The sequence below is a fragment of the Rhinolophus sinicus genome, linkage group LG07 (assembly GCF_036562045.2).
Source record: "Rhinolophus sinicus isolate RSC01 linkage group LG07, ASM3656204v1, whole genome shotgun sequence".
NCBI classification, from domain to species: Eukaryota; Metazoa; Chordata; class Mammalia; order Chiroptera; family Rhinolophidae; genus Rhinolophus; species Rhinolophus sinicus.
The window spans coordinates 9,722,369-9,737,826 of NC_133757.1; the positions used below are offsets into that span (position 1 = coordinate 9,722,369).

General features: G+C 53.0%; 1 protein-coding gene across 2 annotated transcripts in view; it reads right to left on the minus strand.

The window, feature by feature from the left end:
• GRK5 (G protein-coupled receptor kinase 5) overlaps positions 1–15,458 on the minus strand; it is a 197,634-nt gene that overhangs the window by 22,691 nt on the left and 159,485 nt on the right. For both annotated transcript variants that reach the window (XM_019725274.2, XM_074338979.1), the window contains exons 5-6: positions 5,084–5,184; positions 3,227–3,319 (exon numbers count right to left, since the gene is read on the minus strand). In XM_019725274.2, coding sequence (XP_019580833.1) covers positions 3,227–3,319; positions 5,084–5,184 — 194 coding nt within the window. The remainder of the gene's footprint in view (positions 1–3,226; positions 3,320–5,083; positions 5,185–15,458) is intronic.

The following is a 15,458-nucleotide window of genomic DNA, read 5'->3' on the forward strand; positions in this document are numbered from 1 at the left end:
ACTGTTAGCAACTGTCACCACGCTGCACGCTGCGTCCCCAGAACGTACTCATCCTGCGTGGCTGAAACTTCGCACCCTTGGCCAACATCTCCACATTTCCCCAATCCCCTCCCCACCTCTCGCAACCACCATTCTGCTTTCTGCTTCTATGATTTTGACTGTTTTACATTTCACATGTAAGTGAGATCATGCGGTATTTATCGTTCTGTGTCTGGCTTATTTCACTTAGCAAGTGTCCTCCAGGTTCAGCCATGTGGTCATGAATGGCAGGGTTTCCTTCTTTTTTAAGGCTGAATAATACTCCACTGTGGATACGTGGGGATATATGTATATATGCCAAAAAATTGCATACAAGTGGACACTTTGGTCAACGTTGCTCAAGCAGGAGTTCGCCGTCATCAGAAGTGTCTGGACGCTGATGGTAACCACTTTGAGCCCCTCTTGTAATTGCAGAAGTCAAACGTGACTTGTGTTCATCTTTTGTTGTTGGTATATATTATTACAATTTTAATACAGTTTTCCTTTCTTAAAATGCGTATACATTTTTTGGCACCCTCTGTATATATACACACACACACACACACCACCACCACCACCACCACCACCACATTTTCACTCCCATGTTCATTGCAGCATTATTCACAATAGCCAAGATACGGAAACAACGTCTATGTCCATCAACTGATGAAATGGGTAAGAAAACAATCAGTTTTACGACATTAAAATTGGCTCTTGGATCTGCAGGACTATTTTTGAGCATCCTCCAGCTCCACCCCAAGATCCTGACCAGGGTGGGGCTTGGAATGAGACTGAATTGGCCAAAGAACTGGGTCAGCCCGAGAAAGACCCGTGAGCTTCTGGTCACCCAGCAGCTCTTGAATGAATCTTCCACAAAAACTCTTCTGGCTGCTGGGTCCAGTGGAGGATTTGGGTTTCACCGGAAATCACATCTTTGGACCATGCTGTTCTCACAGGACAGCCCTGAAACCCCAGGCCACGCCATCTGGAATTCACATGCTGTGACTCACTCTCCTATCTGGCGTTTCTTTAGGATGCGGGGCCCAGGCCCCACCAGTAGCACAGGGCTGCCCTACGGCAGGACTGGCCATTGCTCTGTATCTTTCTTCTGCACACGAGCAGCCCGGGCCCTGGAGAAACCTGCCGAGCGCCAGCGTCCGCCATGCGCCCTGGGAGCGTTTCCTACAGCTGCCCTCGAAACCACATGAAGGCGTCCGGGCCTAACAGTTTACGATACATGGAGAACAAACAGTCGGTCGACATTACCGCAGAACTCCTCTGCTAGGGGAAATAAGTGTAATACAATTTCCGAGGAATTTCTTGGTTAACCTTGGGAGGGAAAGAATCCTTTTAATATTTCAACAGTACAGCATTAAGGGGCCATGATCTTGTTACCAAACAAAAAAAAGGGTGGAGGGGGAGGCAGTGTGTTGTCAGTCATTTAGGATGGTCCCTACTGGATTCAACAACTTAATGCAAAAGGGCTTAACTTCTCAGATTTAAAAAGTCCATTTCTCCATTTCATGTGCTTGGTACACACAAGTAGGTAAAAGTCAGTGGCCACAGCTGGATTCTGTTGGAATGGGAGTGTTGGGTAGACGAAAGGTGAAGGATTTGAGTGACGGACCTGGAGTTCAGATTCCAGCCTTGCCAGGCCCTTGCTGTGTGACCCAAGGACAATCCATCAACCTCTCTGAGCCTTGCATCTTCAATGAAATGGAGATATCGAAAAGGCATTTGCATCCAAAGGCTTTCTGTAAGCTGCTGTTCAAATGTCATTATTAGAACTCTAGGAAGAAAGGACATGGCCCCCTTTGGGGGTCTCTGTAGTGGGAGTCCCCACTGCTCAAATCACCCTGTAAGGTGGCCAGTGACAGTCAGTGGGCTAACAGAGAAGGCCGTCCACTGCTCACTCTGTCATTCCCGTTGGTCAGGGTGCAGAGAAACGTCCCTGAGCGGCTGACAGGCAGTGTTTTACTCTGGCTTCCTGAAGTGGGCAGGGAGGGACCGGGAATGGGGCTTCTAGCGGGTTTGTGTCCTGAAGCTTCCTGAGCCTCTGTAGGGGCCTCAGCCAGCAAAGGTGCTGATACATACCCAGCAGCAGGATGGCTCCATGCTCTCTAACCACAGCAGACACAGATGGCTGCGAGTGCCAGGCCTTCAGGGCACAGGTTGCTCTCCCAGCCTCATCTACCAGCTTAGCCCAGAATGGACTTAATGCAGGCATCACCCTGCCCTGCAAATCCTGAAACATGGTGGGCAGAGCACTGTGCCAGGAGTGCTGGTCCAGGGACCCCCTTGGCTATACTACTGGCCTGCTGGGTGACAAGGAAAGCCACGTCCCCTCTAGGTCTCTCCTTCCTCATTAGTCACATGGAGGCCACATCTGCCTGGCCAAGTCACCACCATGCATATGAGAGTACTTGGCAGAGAACGACGCAGCAAATAAAATATGACAAGATACTCAGTCTCACCCAACGTTAGAGATGAAAAGATAAATGCAAAGGAACATTGCTGCACATGTATGGGACGGGAAGACATGAGAACGGTGTTGCTGAAGCTGACAGGAAACAGGCACTGGGGCACTGGCAGGACTGGGAATCGAACAAGCTGCTTGGGAGGGCGATATAGCAGGCCCTCACCATAGCAGGCCCTCACCATAGCAGGCCCTCACCATAGCAGGCCCTCACAGCTTAGCATCGGTGCTTTTGGATCCTGAAATGCCTCTGCTAGCAATTTCTATGGTCGTACTTGAAAAGTACATAGAGGTATATGTACGAAGTTTTTCATTACTTAGGGAAGGTTGCACACAAAATTGAGAGCCACCTCCATGTCCATCAATAGGGGATTGGGTTAAATAAGGGACATGCAACTCATTCAAAGAATATGGCAGCTCTTCATTCTCTGATGGACGAAGAATTCCCAAGGACAGTGAACCAAAACAGAACCAGATGCCAAGATGCTGTATGTGTACGTGAGTGTGAGTGTGAGAGTGTGTAAGTACACTTTAATAAGCACAGAGCATTTCTAGAAGAATACACAAGAACTTAACAATAGAAGGGTGGTTAATTTAATTTGATCCATGGGTCCATGGAGGTACCTGATTTTAATATCACTTCTCAGGGGAAAAACCAGTAACCAACCCCCTCTCCCCCCCCACACACACACATTGTCACACGCACATAGGGTGTGCCAGGGGAGTGCTCACCTTTCCAACCACTTCCACTGGAGAAAGCGATCAAAATACATGCTGTCCAGATACTCGTGGAAGGGTTCTCCACTCAGGTAGTTGTGGACAGACCTGGCTCGGAGGGAACAGAGAAACATTTTATCATCCTGATCCAGCAGGCAGACGCAATGCTCCGGCCTCATCCATTTCCAGACTTTGGAAATGCAAACACACAGGGTCCAGAGGCCCCACCGTTCTAGAAGGTCACTGAGATTGCCTGGATGATCCTGCAAACATGGGCAGAGTATGTGGCACGGGCACATTCCAGGCCTGGGGTACAGCAGTGAGCATGTGGATGGCATCACAACAGTAAATAACAAACATGAAATTGGGACATGTTATCATGAGTTAGGGTTAGGTGAGGTCCCGGGGTTGGGCGGGGGGAGTCATGGAGATCTTTCTGAAGAAGGGACAAGAGTGGAGATGACAACAGAAGCGGATTTAACTGCGTGCAGGGGAGCGTAGGGACTCCGAGGTGGTGGGTGGTGTTGGGCTGAGTGGGGATGAGGCCCCTGAGGGCCCAGGCTCTGGATTTGGTTCAGGATCAGCAAAGCCGTGGGGAGATTTTCATCCCCGCAGCAGAATTTACTGGTCACTTACTATGGGCCTGGCCCCAGGCCAGACCTGCAGGGTTCTGAACCTGGCTGCAGGCAGGGACAGGATTCTTCCCTTTTTAAAGTGGCAATGCCAACAAATCTGGCCCAGGCACTTGGGACCTAGGGAGGGGAGGTGCCATGGGGAGTGGCGGCATTTCACAGCTGTGTCCTGCCAAACCTGAAAACGGGCTGGCATGGGGGGCTGGTGTGGCCACTCCCTCAGGGTCCGGGTGACAACCCAGAGACCTCACTGGTTGTCAGATCTGACAGATGGCTAGCTCCAAGAGGGCAGCAACCGGGTTTGATTCTGCTCACGGCCATGTCTCCTCGGCACCTAGCACAGGGCTGGGCCCCAGGCTGGCCTCCCTAAATGTCCGTCCTCTTTGTCACACTCCCTGTGCATGGGGGGTGATGGCTTCCTTGCCCCCTGCCTGGCAGGAAGCTCAGTGACAGCTGGGACTGGGCTCCTGCTCACCAGGGCATCCCCCAGCACCAAGCAGAGTGCCAGGCACACAGCAGGTGTGTTTATACCTGTGAGGCAAAGGCTGAACAAGGGCACGCAAAAAGCTCCCCATTCGCCCAGGTGTGTGGAGTGATTGAGCTCCGGACGTCTCTTGGCGTGTAGGTATGTTGTATGCCTGCGTGAGTTAGCTTATGGGGAGCAGTGCGTGTGGGCAGTGAATGTGTGTGCTACGGTTTCGTTGTGTGTGAGGGCTTAATTGGTACACGGCTGGCACTGCACCCACAGACTTGTCTCATATTCCATAGGGTGGTTGTACGGTCTGCAGAGGTGATTGGGTGTGGCTCTGACGGCAGCCGGCAGCCCCCTCCTGTAGCAGTGCCACCTGGCTGTGGTTGGTGGCAGCGGTGGTGGTTGGGGGGCCGGGGAAGGATTTCTAAACCACCCAGACTGGGTCAAATTTTTGCACATTCCTCTGTCTCAACAGCCTGGAGAGCCACTTGCTTTCAACACCCTTTGAAGCAGATGTTTTCTTTGGCCTTGGCCCCCTGGTATCTTTTTCCCTGCTTAAGAAGTATACAAATAGCTAGGTGGCTTGGCTGGGGTCCTCGGCCACTGAAGACCTGTCCCAGGTGCCCAGTGCTCAGGAGGAGGCTAGAGGCGGCCTCTCTCGGGCAGCTGTGTGGCTGCCCAGAGGAGGCTGAGGGGCCTGAGGCCTCCAGCCCAGGAAGGGAGGGAGACGGGTCCGCCTGGGGAGGCCAGGCGGGCCGCGGCACTTACTGTGCACAGGCAGAAAAGAGTTCTTTGCTGGGCTTCTGAAGGAGCTTCTCCTCTGTCTGGGAGACTAGGTCCCGGCCGACTTGAGTGATGAAAACTGGGGACTGGAGGGAGGAAGAGAGAGGAGGTGGTCAGTGATGGGAGGAGCGGGACGGCCAGGACCACCCCAAGGTGCTGGGTGCACAGTGCCCCTCCCTGAGTGTCTCGCCCTCCCACCCACACCTGGCCCTGGGCCACGTGCAGTGTTCGGTGGTGCAGGTAAGCAGCTGGGCGGGAAGGTGGTGAAGGAGCCCAGACTTCGGGTCAGATTTTTGGCTCTGCCACTTTCAGTTGGCGTCCCCTCATGGAGGTCACACGGCCCTCTGAGCATCACTGCCTGCGTCTGCAGAACATCCATCACGACATCCCCATGCCCTGGGCCTGTGGTCAGGACTGAATGAGGTACGCGCGTGCACATGACATAGGGAGCTGTGCAAGACAGCCCCGTCCATCAGCCACCCCCTCGGAGCTTGCTGACGTCCCTCAGTCACTCTGGGGCTGTCTCCTCAGAGGGCAGACATGAGATGAATACCTTCCTGGTCTCAAGGTCATGAGCAAACGGGTCTGAAATGGGCAAGAGGGCAGGTGAACAGGATGGCCCAACAACCAGGGGAGGGGAGCTCAGCAGCCCTATGGGGATAGCTTTGTCAGGGACAGGCCTGGGTTCAAATCCCAGATCTGCTACTTGTAGCTGTGGGACTTGGGTCTTGACTGCTCAGTCTCAGTTATCAGGAAGATGACCAAAAATAAGAATGTCTCCCAGAAGGAATCAACGAAACATTTAGGTTAAGCCTTTGGCCCAGATCCTGGCACACAGTAGAAAGCATGCAATAAATGTCACCACTGTCATTTCGTTCTTCTTCTTGGTTAAACTACCTGGCCTGAATAGTTCAAGTATGAAAGAGCATCTCCAAGAGCTTCTGCGTCCCACCCCGAAGCAACCACCTCTGGGAAGGTAGCCCCCCTGCACCCGTCCCCTCCCCGCACCAGTCACCCTCCACCAGCTGCTCACTCACCAGGTGGGTTTTTAATAAACTAGAGCAATAATTGCAAAAATTGCTGGGAGTGGGCTCAGAAAGACAGGGCGTAGACACATCTTTCCCAAAGATGTTGAAATCTGAAAGGCTTTCTTTCTCTTCCCAGCTATTGAAATGTGACCATGGGCCTGATTACTCTGCTAAGCCCACCGGGCAGTGTCTGGGGAGGCGGGTTCCATTCTAAGAGTGGAGGTGGGGCAGCCTGGAATGGCTCTCGTGAATGAAACCAGTGGCTCATTTTCTATTTCGCCACCATTCTGAATGCCTTCCTTCTTCCATTCCTTCCTTTCCTTCCCTTCCTTCCTTCCTTCCTTCCTTCCTTCCTTCCTTCCTTCCTTCCTTCCTTCCTTCCTTCCTTCCTTCCTTCCTTCCTTCCTTCCTTCCTTCCTTCCTTCCTTCCTTCCTTCCTTCCTTCCTTCCTTCCTTCTCCCTCTCCCAGGCCCTGCCCTCTGTAGGTTTCCCCTGCCCTGGGGCCTCCCTGCGGTGCAGGGGGAGGCCTCAGGTGTGGGGGGAGCCTCTGTGATGGCAAATGCCACCTGTCCACTGAGTGCAGGCAAAGCCAATTACACATGCATCTCAGCACGTCTCCCCGATGTCTGCTGTCTCCAGTCCTGGGTGGTGGGGGCTCCCTTTCGTCCCACTCCACCCTGGACCATCCCTCTCTCCCACCCGAACAACTTAGTGGGACTGCAGAGGAGCAACCATTGCAGTGCTGGTTTCTGGAGCTCCTGCTGCTCCTTTCACAGAAAAGATGCTGAACCGAGAGGTGGGAGCCCTCCACTCTGGCCCACCCTCTGCCCTTGGCCATTTTGGGCCTCCATGTTCTCCTTGGTAACAGGAAAGAGCTGCTCGAGATGCCTGATGGGTCCTTCAAAACTTGGGAATTGATGGTTAGGAGTTTTCTTGCTTCTAAGACTTGGGGAACTTTCCCGGGAATTCTGGCATCTGAGTCTCCTAGAGATCAGTAACCCCAGGCTACTTCAGGGCAATCAAGTATTGGAAGAAACCTTGAGGCTGTGGGCAAATGTGCTTCAGGAGGAGAGGTGATGGCTGGCGCAAACTTGGTTGGCAGGGCCCAGGGGCTGGTACAGAACTGGTGCCCACCATTTATTTGTTAATGAGGGACATAAAACAATGTGTTGTGCCAGGATACGGCTTGAACCTGGGGTGAGTCAGCAAAGACCAAATAGAGATGCTGGGTGGATGGGCCACAGGGAGAAACAGCCATTTCGTGGACTTCGGAAGAGGCACCAGGGCTGTGCACTCACATATACCACCTGTGGCCATCAGATGACCCAGGGAGGACCCACCCTTACCCACAGTGGGCCCAGCCTGGTACTGGGTACAGCGGGCTGGGGGTCGGGTCGAGTCAGGTCGGGGAATTTAAAAGGTGAAGCCAGTGCGGTCCTTGACGGCAAAGCACTTTTTCTCCAATGGGACATAAATGAGATAAATTTCTATCATAACAGAAAAGTGCTTTTGCATCTCTTGGCTGTATGTGGTGATGTATAAAATGGGCTGGTTGGAACTCCGTGGTTCTCAAACGATATATACATATTTTTAGCAGCAAGCTTCTTTTCTCCTTCTCTGCATGCAATTTATCTTATAGACTCGATGTCTAAAACAAATAGAAATAATATAATGGGTAACAATAGTTTACTTATATTGAGGCCACCTCTGGCCGGGCGCCATGTGGAATGCCTCATATGCATTTTTTCACTCAGTCTCCATTGTGGCTCTGTGAGGTAGACACTATTATGACGCTCTGTGAGGCAGACGAATCACTTCGCAGATGAGGAAACCAAGGATCAGAAAGGTAAAGTCATTTGCCCAAGGTCACCCGGACAGTAAGAGGCAGAGAGGGGATTTGAACCCAGGGTGAGTGGGTCAAGGATGAGTTGGAGGTGGTGGGGTGTCTTGGCCACCTGTAGTCCCCTCACTCCCCACCTCCCAGGAGGCCCCTGAGACGTACGTAACCTTAGCTCTGCTGACAGAACACTGCGGCCCTCCAGCTGAGGCAGGTGGAGCTTACATGGAAGATGCCATAGCTCAGGGCCATGAGCCACTGGGCTCAGGGAAGGGGAGATGCTTATGGGAGGGTCTCACTGGGAAAGGCTCCCGCAGGACGGGGTCAGAAGCAAAGCGAATCTGGCTGCAGACCCCTCACCCCTCCTAGGCCCGCCCACCTGAAGGGCTCCCTGCTCAGCCACCCTCCCCTTGCTCCTAAGCAGATGGCAGGACTGTCCCGGGACTGGAGGTGACCCAGCTGTGTGTATGAAGTCGCACCGTCCCATTCCTTGGGGTTGGCTGGCAGGAGGGCTCTGGGGACACTGCCCACCGGTCAAAGCCCTAATGAGAGTTAACAAGGAGGTAATAATGCATTTAGTTTAACGACCATGGGTTCAAACTCAGTCTCTGACTTGACATGAAGAGACTAAGCGATTCCAACCAAACCCCCTTTCAAGTGACTCCAGAGAGTGACACCTTTGCCAAGGAGAAGGGAGTAAGACGCCGTTGGCCAGTTTAAGTTGGAAAGTGAAACCCAGACCTGCCAGGAGAGTGAGCTGAGCGCTGCTCAAAGGGGCATTTCAGTGGGACATTCGCTATTTGCACTGATGGACTCAGAGGGTGTCTGGTCCTTCCCCTTCCTGTCAGAGAAGTCAATTTCAAAGGGAGACCATTAGGAAGGTTCTGCCTGGGCTGTATGTAACGTCTGACCCACGTAAGAAAAAGGGCCCCCAGATGTTCACAGGACTCTGGGGTTCCAGCAACCACAATCCACCCCCTGCAGCTTGAAAGCAGAATTTCATGCAGTTTCAGATCTCTTTCCAGGAAGTTAATCTCTTTTGGTCCCAGGGGCCTATGAGGAGGCTGAGGAAAGGGGGGCATATCTTCCGGGCCAGGTGGGCTCTGGACAGCAATGGCAACCTCACTGCACCGAGGGCTCCGGAGAGCTATGGCTGGGATGCCCCTGGCACGGATGGAGGGGACCCAGTGGGCTTTGTACCTTCACTCTTCTCTAATCCCCTCTGGCCCCTTTTATCTCCATGCCCCTATTACGATCTCAGTGTCCCCAAGCTGCCTGCACTACCTGTGACCCTAAACTTGGATGTATGGCCTAGCGCATACCTCTCTCATCCTCTGCTCCATCAAAATGAAAAACATCACAATATTCAGGCACAGTGTTGATGAACTCCTTTCAATACCCTGGAGCAGGGATGTCCAAACTTTTTTCAACATTTTTTACCAAGGGCCATATGCGGTAAAATACACAAACAGCCGGGCCACTCACTAGAGGTGAAGTACGAATTGCCTCACTTGGTTTATTTTAAGTAAACTAAATATATTTTTGGAATTTGCTGCGGGCCAATTAAAAATGGATTGCGGGCCGCAGTTGGCCCGCGGGCCGCAGTTTGGACACCCCTGCCCTGGAGTCTCAGGACTTCTAAAGAGGAGATGATAGATGTTGGTGGGGGGACAGTCTGGTTGGACTGAAAACCTAAGGACTAGTCCTGAAGCTGCATTTGCGTGGCGATGGCTTTGGAGTGAGCATAGGCAGTGGTTTACAGCACCCCTTGGGGCTGCAATTGCTCAAGGGCTCACCCCTCCTGGGTCATAACTGCAGCTTCACAAAGGCCTTCTGTGCTTAACCTGAAGCAGGACAATCTGGGGTATTTCAGGGACTGAGCAGGCTGGTGAGGAATGGATGGTGGTAGAAAAGACATTGGCCTGGCTTGGGCACGAAGCCACCCCACAAATGCTTTACTTAGCTCTCAATCGGGAAGCATATGCTGATCACCCACCACTCTCAGGGCTCTGCCTCCCTGGGATTCTCCAGCATCCAACCTCCGTGATTTCACAGCGAGAAGGACTGAAGCCCCAGGCAGGCCTACAGCCCAACCCCAGTGGGCTCTGCCAGTACTGGCCAGGTCATCCAGTCTCAGCCAGCCTGGCCGTGAGTCCACAAGGTGGCGCTGTTGCGCCCTTGGTGTCTGTGCCTCCCTGTGCAACCAACCCCGGGTAGACCAGCATCCCCAGCCCCCAGGCCTCTAAGAGCAGGGAGGCCAGGTGGCACACGGGAAATAATGATCAAGTGATTCATCGCAGACCTGAGGACTGCGGCCTTTGCAATAACAGTTGAGGGGTGGGGGGGAATGAGAGATTGGTTTTGGCGGGAGCTCTGGAGAGGGAAGATGAGAGAAGTCGGATGTACCAGGTGGAGGGGACAGAACCGGCAGAGACCTGGAGGCTGGACTGAGTGGGGAGTATGGGGGTGCTGCTCAGGGGGAGAAGGACTCATCCAGACAACGCTAACTAAGCAGGACTAAGCACGTGCCGATGTCTCTTGCGAGGCTGGTTCTCCCAGCCCCGAGGGCGGCATTGTGAGGGCCCTGCCATCAGCTGCCCCAGTTGCTGTACCTGCTCTCTCTGGGCCTTGCTGTCCCCTCTGCACTGTGATTGATGACTGGCAGGAGGAAGGGACATCATTTCCTGCATCAGTGAGAAACTAACTCCACATGTCTGAGGACCCGTTTCCCAAAGCATCTCCCAGCTTCAAAGTTGCTGGTTTGAAGATGTCAATGTGGAAATGTGATCGACTGTATGTGGCTGGTGCCCTTGGAGGCAGCCAGGGATGGAGGCACACAGTTGGGCCATGAAAGGCTCTTCAGAACCACCTCCCACTCCTCCTCTGTAGCCATCGATAATCCTGAAGACAGAACCCATCATGTCACCCTCGGAGCCTTCTAGAAACACACACCCTCTACTTGTTCAGAGATGCAGGACCCACGATGGAACAGGAGGAGGAGGCATTGTGATCACAGGACTCTCCTGGGCCCAGCTGATTCAATGCATTCATGGTACAGATGGGGAACTGAGAGAATGGACCAAGAAGGGAAGGGACTCCTCCAAGGTCACCCTGCTGGCCCATGCTGGAGCCAGGACCAACACACAGCAGGGCTCCATGGCAGGCTTCAGAGCAGTAATGAATCTGAGCTGCATGGGCTCTGTCAGCTGTTCTGGGCCAGCTCTAGGGGAAGGACTTAGCTCTGCCTTCATTGGTCCCACTCAAAACCAGCTTGTCCCCATTTCACAGATGGGAACATGCACACACGGCAATCTTAGCCCTGGTATCTCTCCCACCCACCTGTCCTCTCCATCGCCACCTCAATGCCCGGTTTCAAGAATTCTCTTCTCTTGCCTGGACTATCAGTAGGCCCCTCACAGCTCTCTGTTACCACTTACACCACTTACACCACACAGCACAGGTGGTCTCCACTGCCAAAGGACCAAGTCCACTGCCTTCTTGGGCCTGGCCCCAAACACCCTTCTCGACCAGCTGCCCCTTCCTGCCTTCTGCTCGTGGGTGATCTCACGCTACACTCGCTGTTTCCTGAGCAAGCTCTGGCTTTCCGGCCACTGGGCCTTTGCTCTTTCCTTTAGAAGGAGCTCTTCGTGCCCCATCATGGCACGTCCAAAAGTCACCCAGTCTTCAGGACCCCCTTCCAATACAACCTCATCCAAGATGATTCTCTGAGCAGGCAGGACCTTCCACCAACCCCACCTCCCAGTGACGACTGTCACCATCATCACCATCATCATCATCACTGCCATTTCCTGAGCACCTACTACATATTAAGTCCTAGGTGCTCTACATGGGATAACCCTTTTTAATCCTCTCAAGGGAGGTTTTATTATTACAATCTGCATTTTACAGATGCAGAAATAGACTCAGAAAAGTGAAATAACTTGCTCAAGGTCACATGGGAGTAAAGATAGGATTCAAACCCAGGCAATCTGGTCAGAGAGGCTCTTCCCTAAGCCCCATCGTGTCCTCTAAAAGATGCCAGAGTCCTTCTCGGATAGTTTGAGGAGGATATGACTTTGGCCTTGAAGAACAAGGCTGGATAATGAGGTGCAGTGGGCGCTACGTGTTTTGGCAAATGCTGTTTGTATAGTGCCGTCAACGTACCGCCCCCACCCCCCACAGGCTAATGGCCAACATACGCTTTGCTTCAACATATGAAAACATCCCACCAACGGGCTCAGTGCTCATTAGCAGTGGTTCCATCAGTGAACAAAAGGTCAGTCCAGGAGACTGGCCGCTTTATCTCCAGACGCAAGCACTTAGGGCTTAATGATGATGTATATTTTCACATGTGGGCAGCTGACATTCCCCATGTAAACTATTATGATCAAGTGAAAGGCCAGCTCGCTTGACTCCAGCAATTTCCCAATGTGGACAGACCTAGCTTTCAGGAAAAGCAGAGCAGGACAAGACACTCTGGAAGAAAGGGGTTCCATGGGGTCCCCTTCCTTCCAAATAACAGGGGGTTGCCCTCCCACCCAGTGGAGGCAGCTACCTTGGGGGCCCACCCCCCATTTCTCCTCCAGGACAGGAGGGGGAGGGACACTTCCACAGCGGCCCCTTGACCCTTCACAAGGGGATCTGCGTCAGTGACGGGAAGCCGCCAGGGCCTGGCCATGGGCGGGGGCAGGGGCGGGAAAGAGGCTCGTTGTGGGCTCCTGGAAGAAGGGGTTGGCCTGACAGTCATTGGCCCCTTGACGTGAGTTTCTCCACATTTAAACTTCTGCTGCTCTCCAGAACAATGCCCTAAGGAGAAGCTTGTTGTCCCAGGGTCACAGATGTGGAAAGTGAGCCTCAGAGAACTCTTTGAAGGGTGGGAGTGTTCATTCCTGTCTCATCAGCATCCAGCACAGTATTTGGTGAGCAGCTAGCATATGCCACACATGCTTGTAGACCGAATAGTAAATGGTGGGTCTGAGATTCAAATCCAGACTCCAAAATCTGTAATCTCTCAACCCCTCTTTGCTGAAATGAACAGATGATATTCCCGGCACATAGAAGGTAGTCAGTATATGTGTGGCATAAATGTGTGTGTACACATGTGCATTCATAGCAGGAAAGAGGGAGGAAGAGAACAAAGACGTCTGTCTGTCAGAAGCACCTTCATGAGGTCATCTGGTCTACCCCTGCCTTTGGACAAGTGGGCCAATCAGAGTTCTTTGGGAGTTTCTTAGTTATAACCTGTTGGAACGCCTATCTCGGGCAGAAACGGTGGGCTGGAGGCTTGGGATGGCCAGCGGGGAGAGAACCTAGAATCGACCTTGGGAAAAGCATCCTTGTGCCAGGGACTCCTCGGCCCAGGTACAGCCATGTCTCTCTCACAGTTTCATTTCATCATATCCCCCTCCCTTCCAACGAGTCCCTCTTTTGTTTGAGCAACTGGGTTAAGTACGTGCTACTTGCTGCCAAGACTAGTTCACCATCTGTAAAACAGGAGTTGGGCCAGGTAACCAGAAGTAACTTCCAGATGCTACCTAACCCACCAGGGCTTCCTTTCTCTCCTCGCTTTTCTCTTCCCACCCTCAAGGTGGCTGTTTCCAAGCTCCATGAAATAACTGAGGCCGGCTCGCTTGACTCCCGGAATGAGAACTCAGTAAAGATAGCACGGCTGGTAGGAGGGGGACAGAGGGGGCCTCCCTCCAACCCTAAATCCTGGCTTGAAATGAAACCTGCTTGTACAATCACAACCAGAAGACAAAGGACAGTTTACTGAACGGCAGCCTTGGACAGCATTTCCTCACTAGAGGGTTGATTTAAGGTCTGGCTGACAGGAAGAAAAAGCACCATTCTTCCACCTTTTTAATCAAAACCTTCAGTGCCATGTGGAAAAGCCACCGCCGTGTGCCCGTCTGGGATAGTTCCTCTCTCTGTACACAGCCAGGCAGTAGGCACGAGCCCCAAACAAGACCAGAACCAAAGAAAAAAGGCAGGGTTTTGTTTTCTTTCTCACTGGGGAAAAAGAAATCCATCCAGCCAAATGCTCATGAGCGAAGTGCTGTGGGGCCACAGCTCCCTCCAAGCGGGGCCTGATGTCTATATCCTGCAGCTCTTGGCGGAAAAAGCCCAACTCCCCCCCAGTGTCTGCATGGTCAGCCTTGATGGGGAGACTGCATGGTCTAAGCAATGTGCCGGATGCAGCCCCATTGGGCAGGTCCACACGGCTAGACAGGCAGCTGGTAGCGGGGGTCCTTGGGGCAGAAGCCAGAAAAACGACCAGTCTCCCCCTCAGGAACTCACTGGGCCTCCTTTAAGTTCTAAGGGAAGGTGACGTTCACCGCTTCCATTGGGGTGGGCCTGGTCTCCACCAGAAGTGACTTACCCTGAAGCAGAGGAAGTTTAAGCTTTGGGGCCTTTTCCCTGCAGTCCTGCGAGCTACAAGTGTTCTAGGTGGGAGGTTTCACGGGGGAAGCATTTCTACAGAAGCACCTCAGGTACCTTGAGATCGCAGATGAAAAGGACCTGAATCTCCAAGGCTCCTGTCATTTGTTATGATTTCTTTTCCCATTCTCAGGGAAGACTCGCTTTTGTACCTAATGTTCTGTTCTAAGAGAACACTCCCCAAGTTATTTAAGCTTCAGCCCCCACAAAACCCAGATCTTCCCTTGTCTCCAACAGCACTCAGTCTCAAGGGGGCCTTCTCCAGAGGGACACCCAGGAGTCCACCTCCTGCCTGATGCCACCAACCCTTAGGAAGATGGAGCCTGACCTGCACCGTTATCTTCCGCGATGAACAGCCAAAGACGAGTCCAAGGGGCTCACGGGACCCTCAGGGCTCCTCACGGTTGGAGGAGGAGGTGAGGAAGGCCAACGCCCTGGCACTGTATTGGGAAGCAGCCCCGGGGCTTCTGTAATGCCCACAATTCCGTTATACCTGCGACCACCCTGGAAATCTCCTTAACTCTTTGGGCAACGACCTCTTGCATTAATTTGGGGGTGACCCTGAGAATGGCTGCTCACTCTGCCAGGCCGGGAAGACCTTAGAAGGGATGGGAGCAAGCGGAGCTAGAGGTGGTGCTACTGCTGTGACTGGTCAGAAATCAAGGAGATTGTTGCTTCTCCAGCTGGGGTCTGAGCTGATTCAGTCTGTCAGTCACAGGGGTTCCCCGAGTGTCCATTCTGTGCCCAGGTCAGGAGCTGCACCCGAGCGACCTCATCAACCACTCACTCGGTCAATGGCAGGAGTTCAAGGCTGATGGGGACCAAGGGCGGCCAGGTGGGCTGCAGCCGACCAGCCCGCAGGAGGGAGAGCTCAGGGAGGTGGTTGTATCAGACGGAGGTGGGGTTTGACCAAGGCCCAAAGGAGGAAGGGGGTTTGGCTAGGCAATGAGAAGGGCCCTTCCTTCCTTCAACCTGGCATTTTCACACTGGGAAGTACTGAGAAGGGCAAGGCTCCGAAAGAATCGATTTTTCCCTATGGCAAAGACACTTCTCTGGA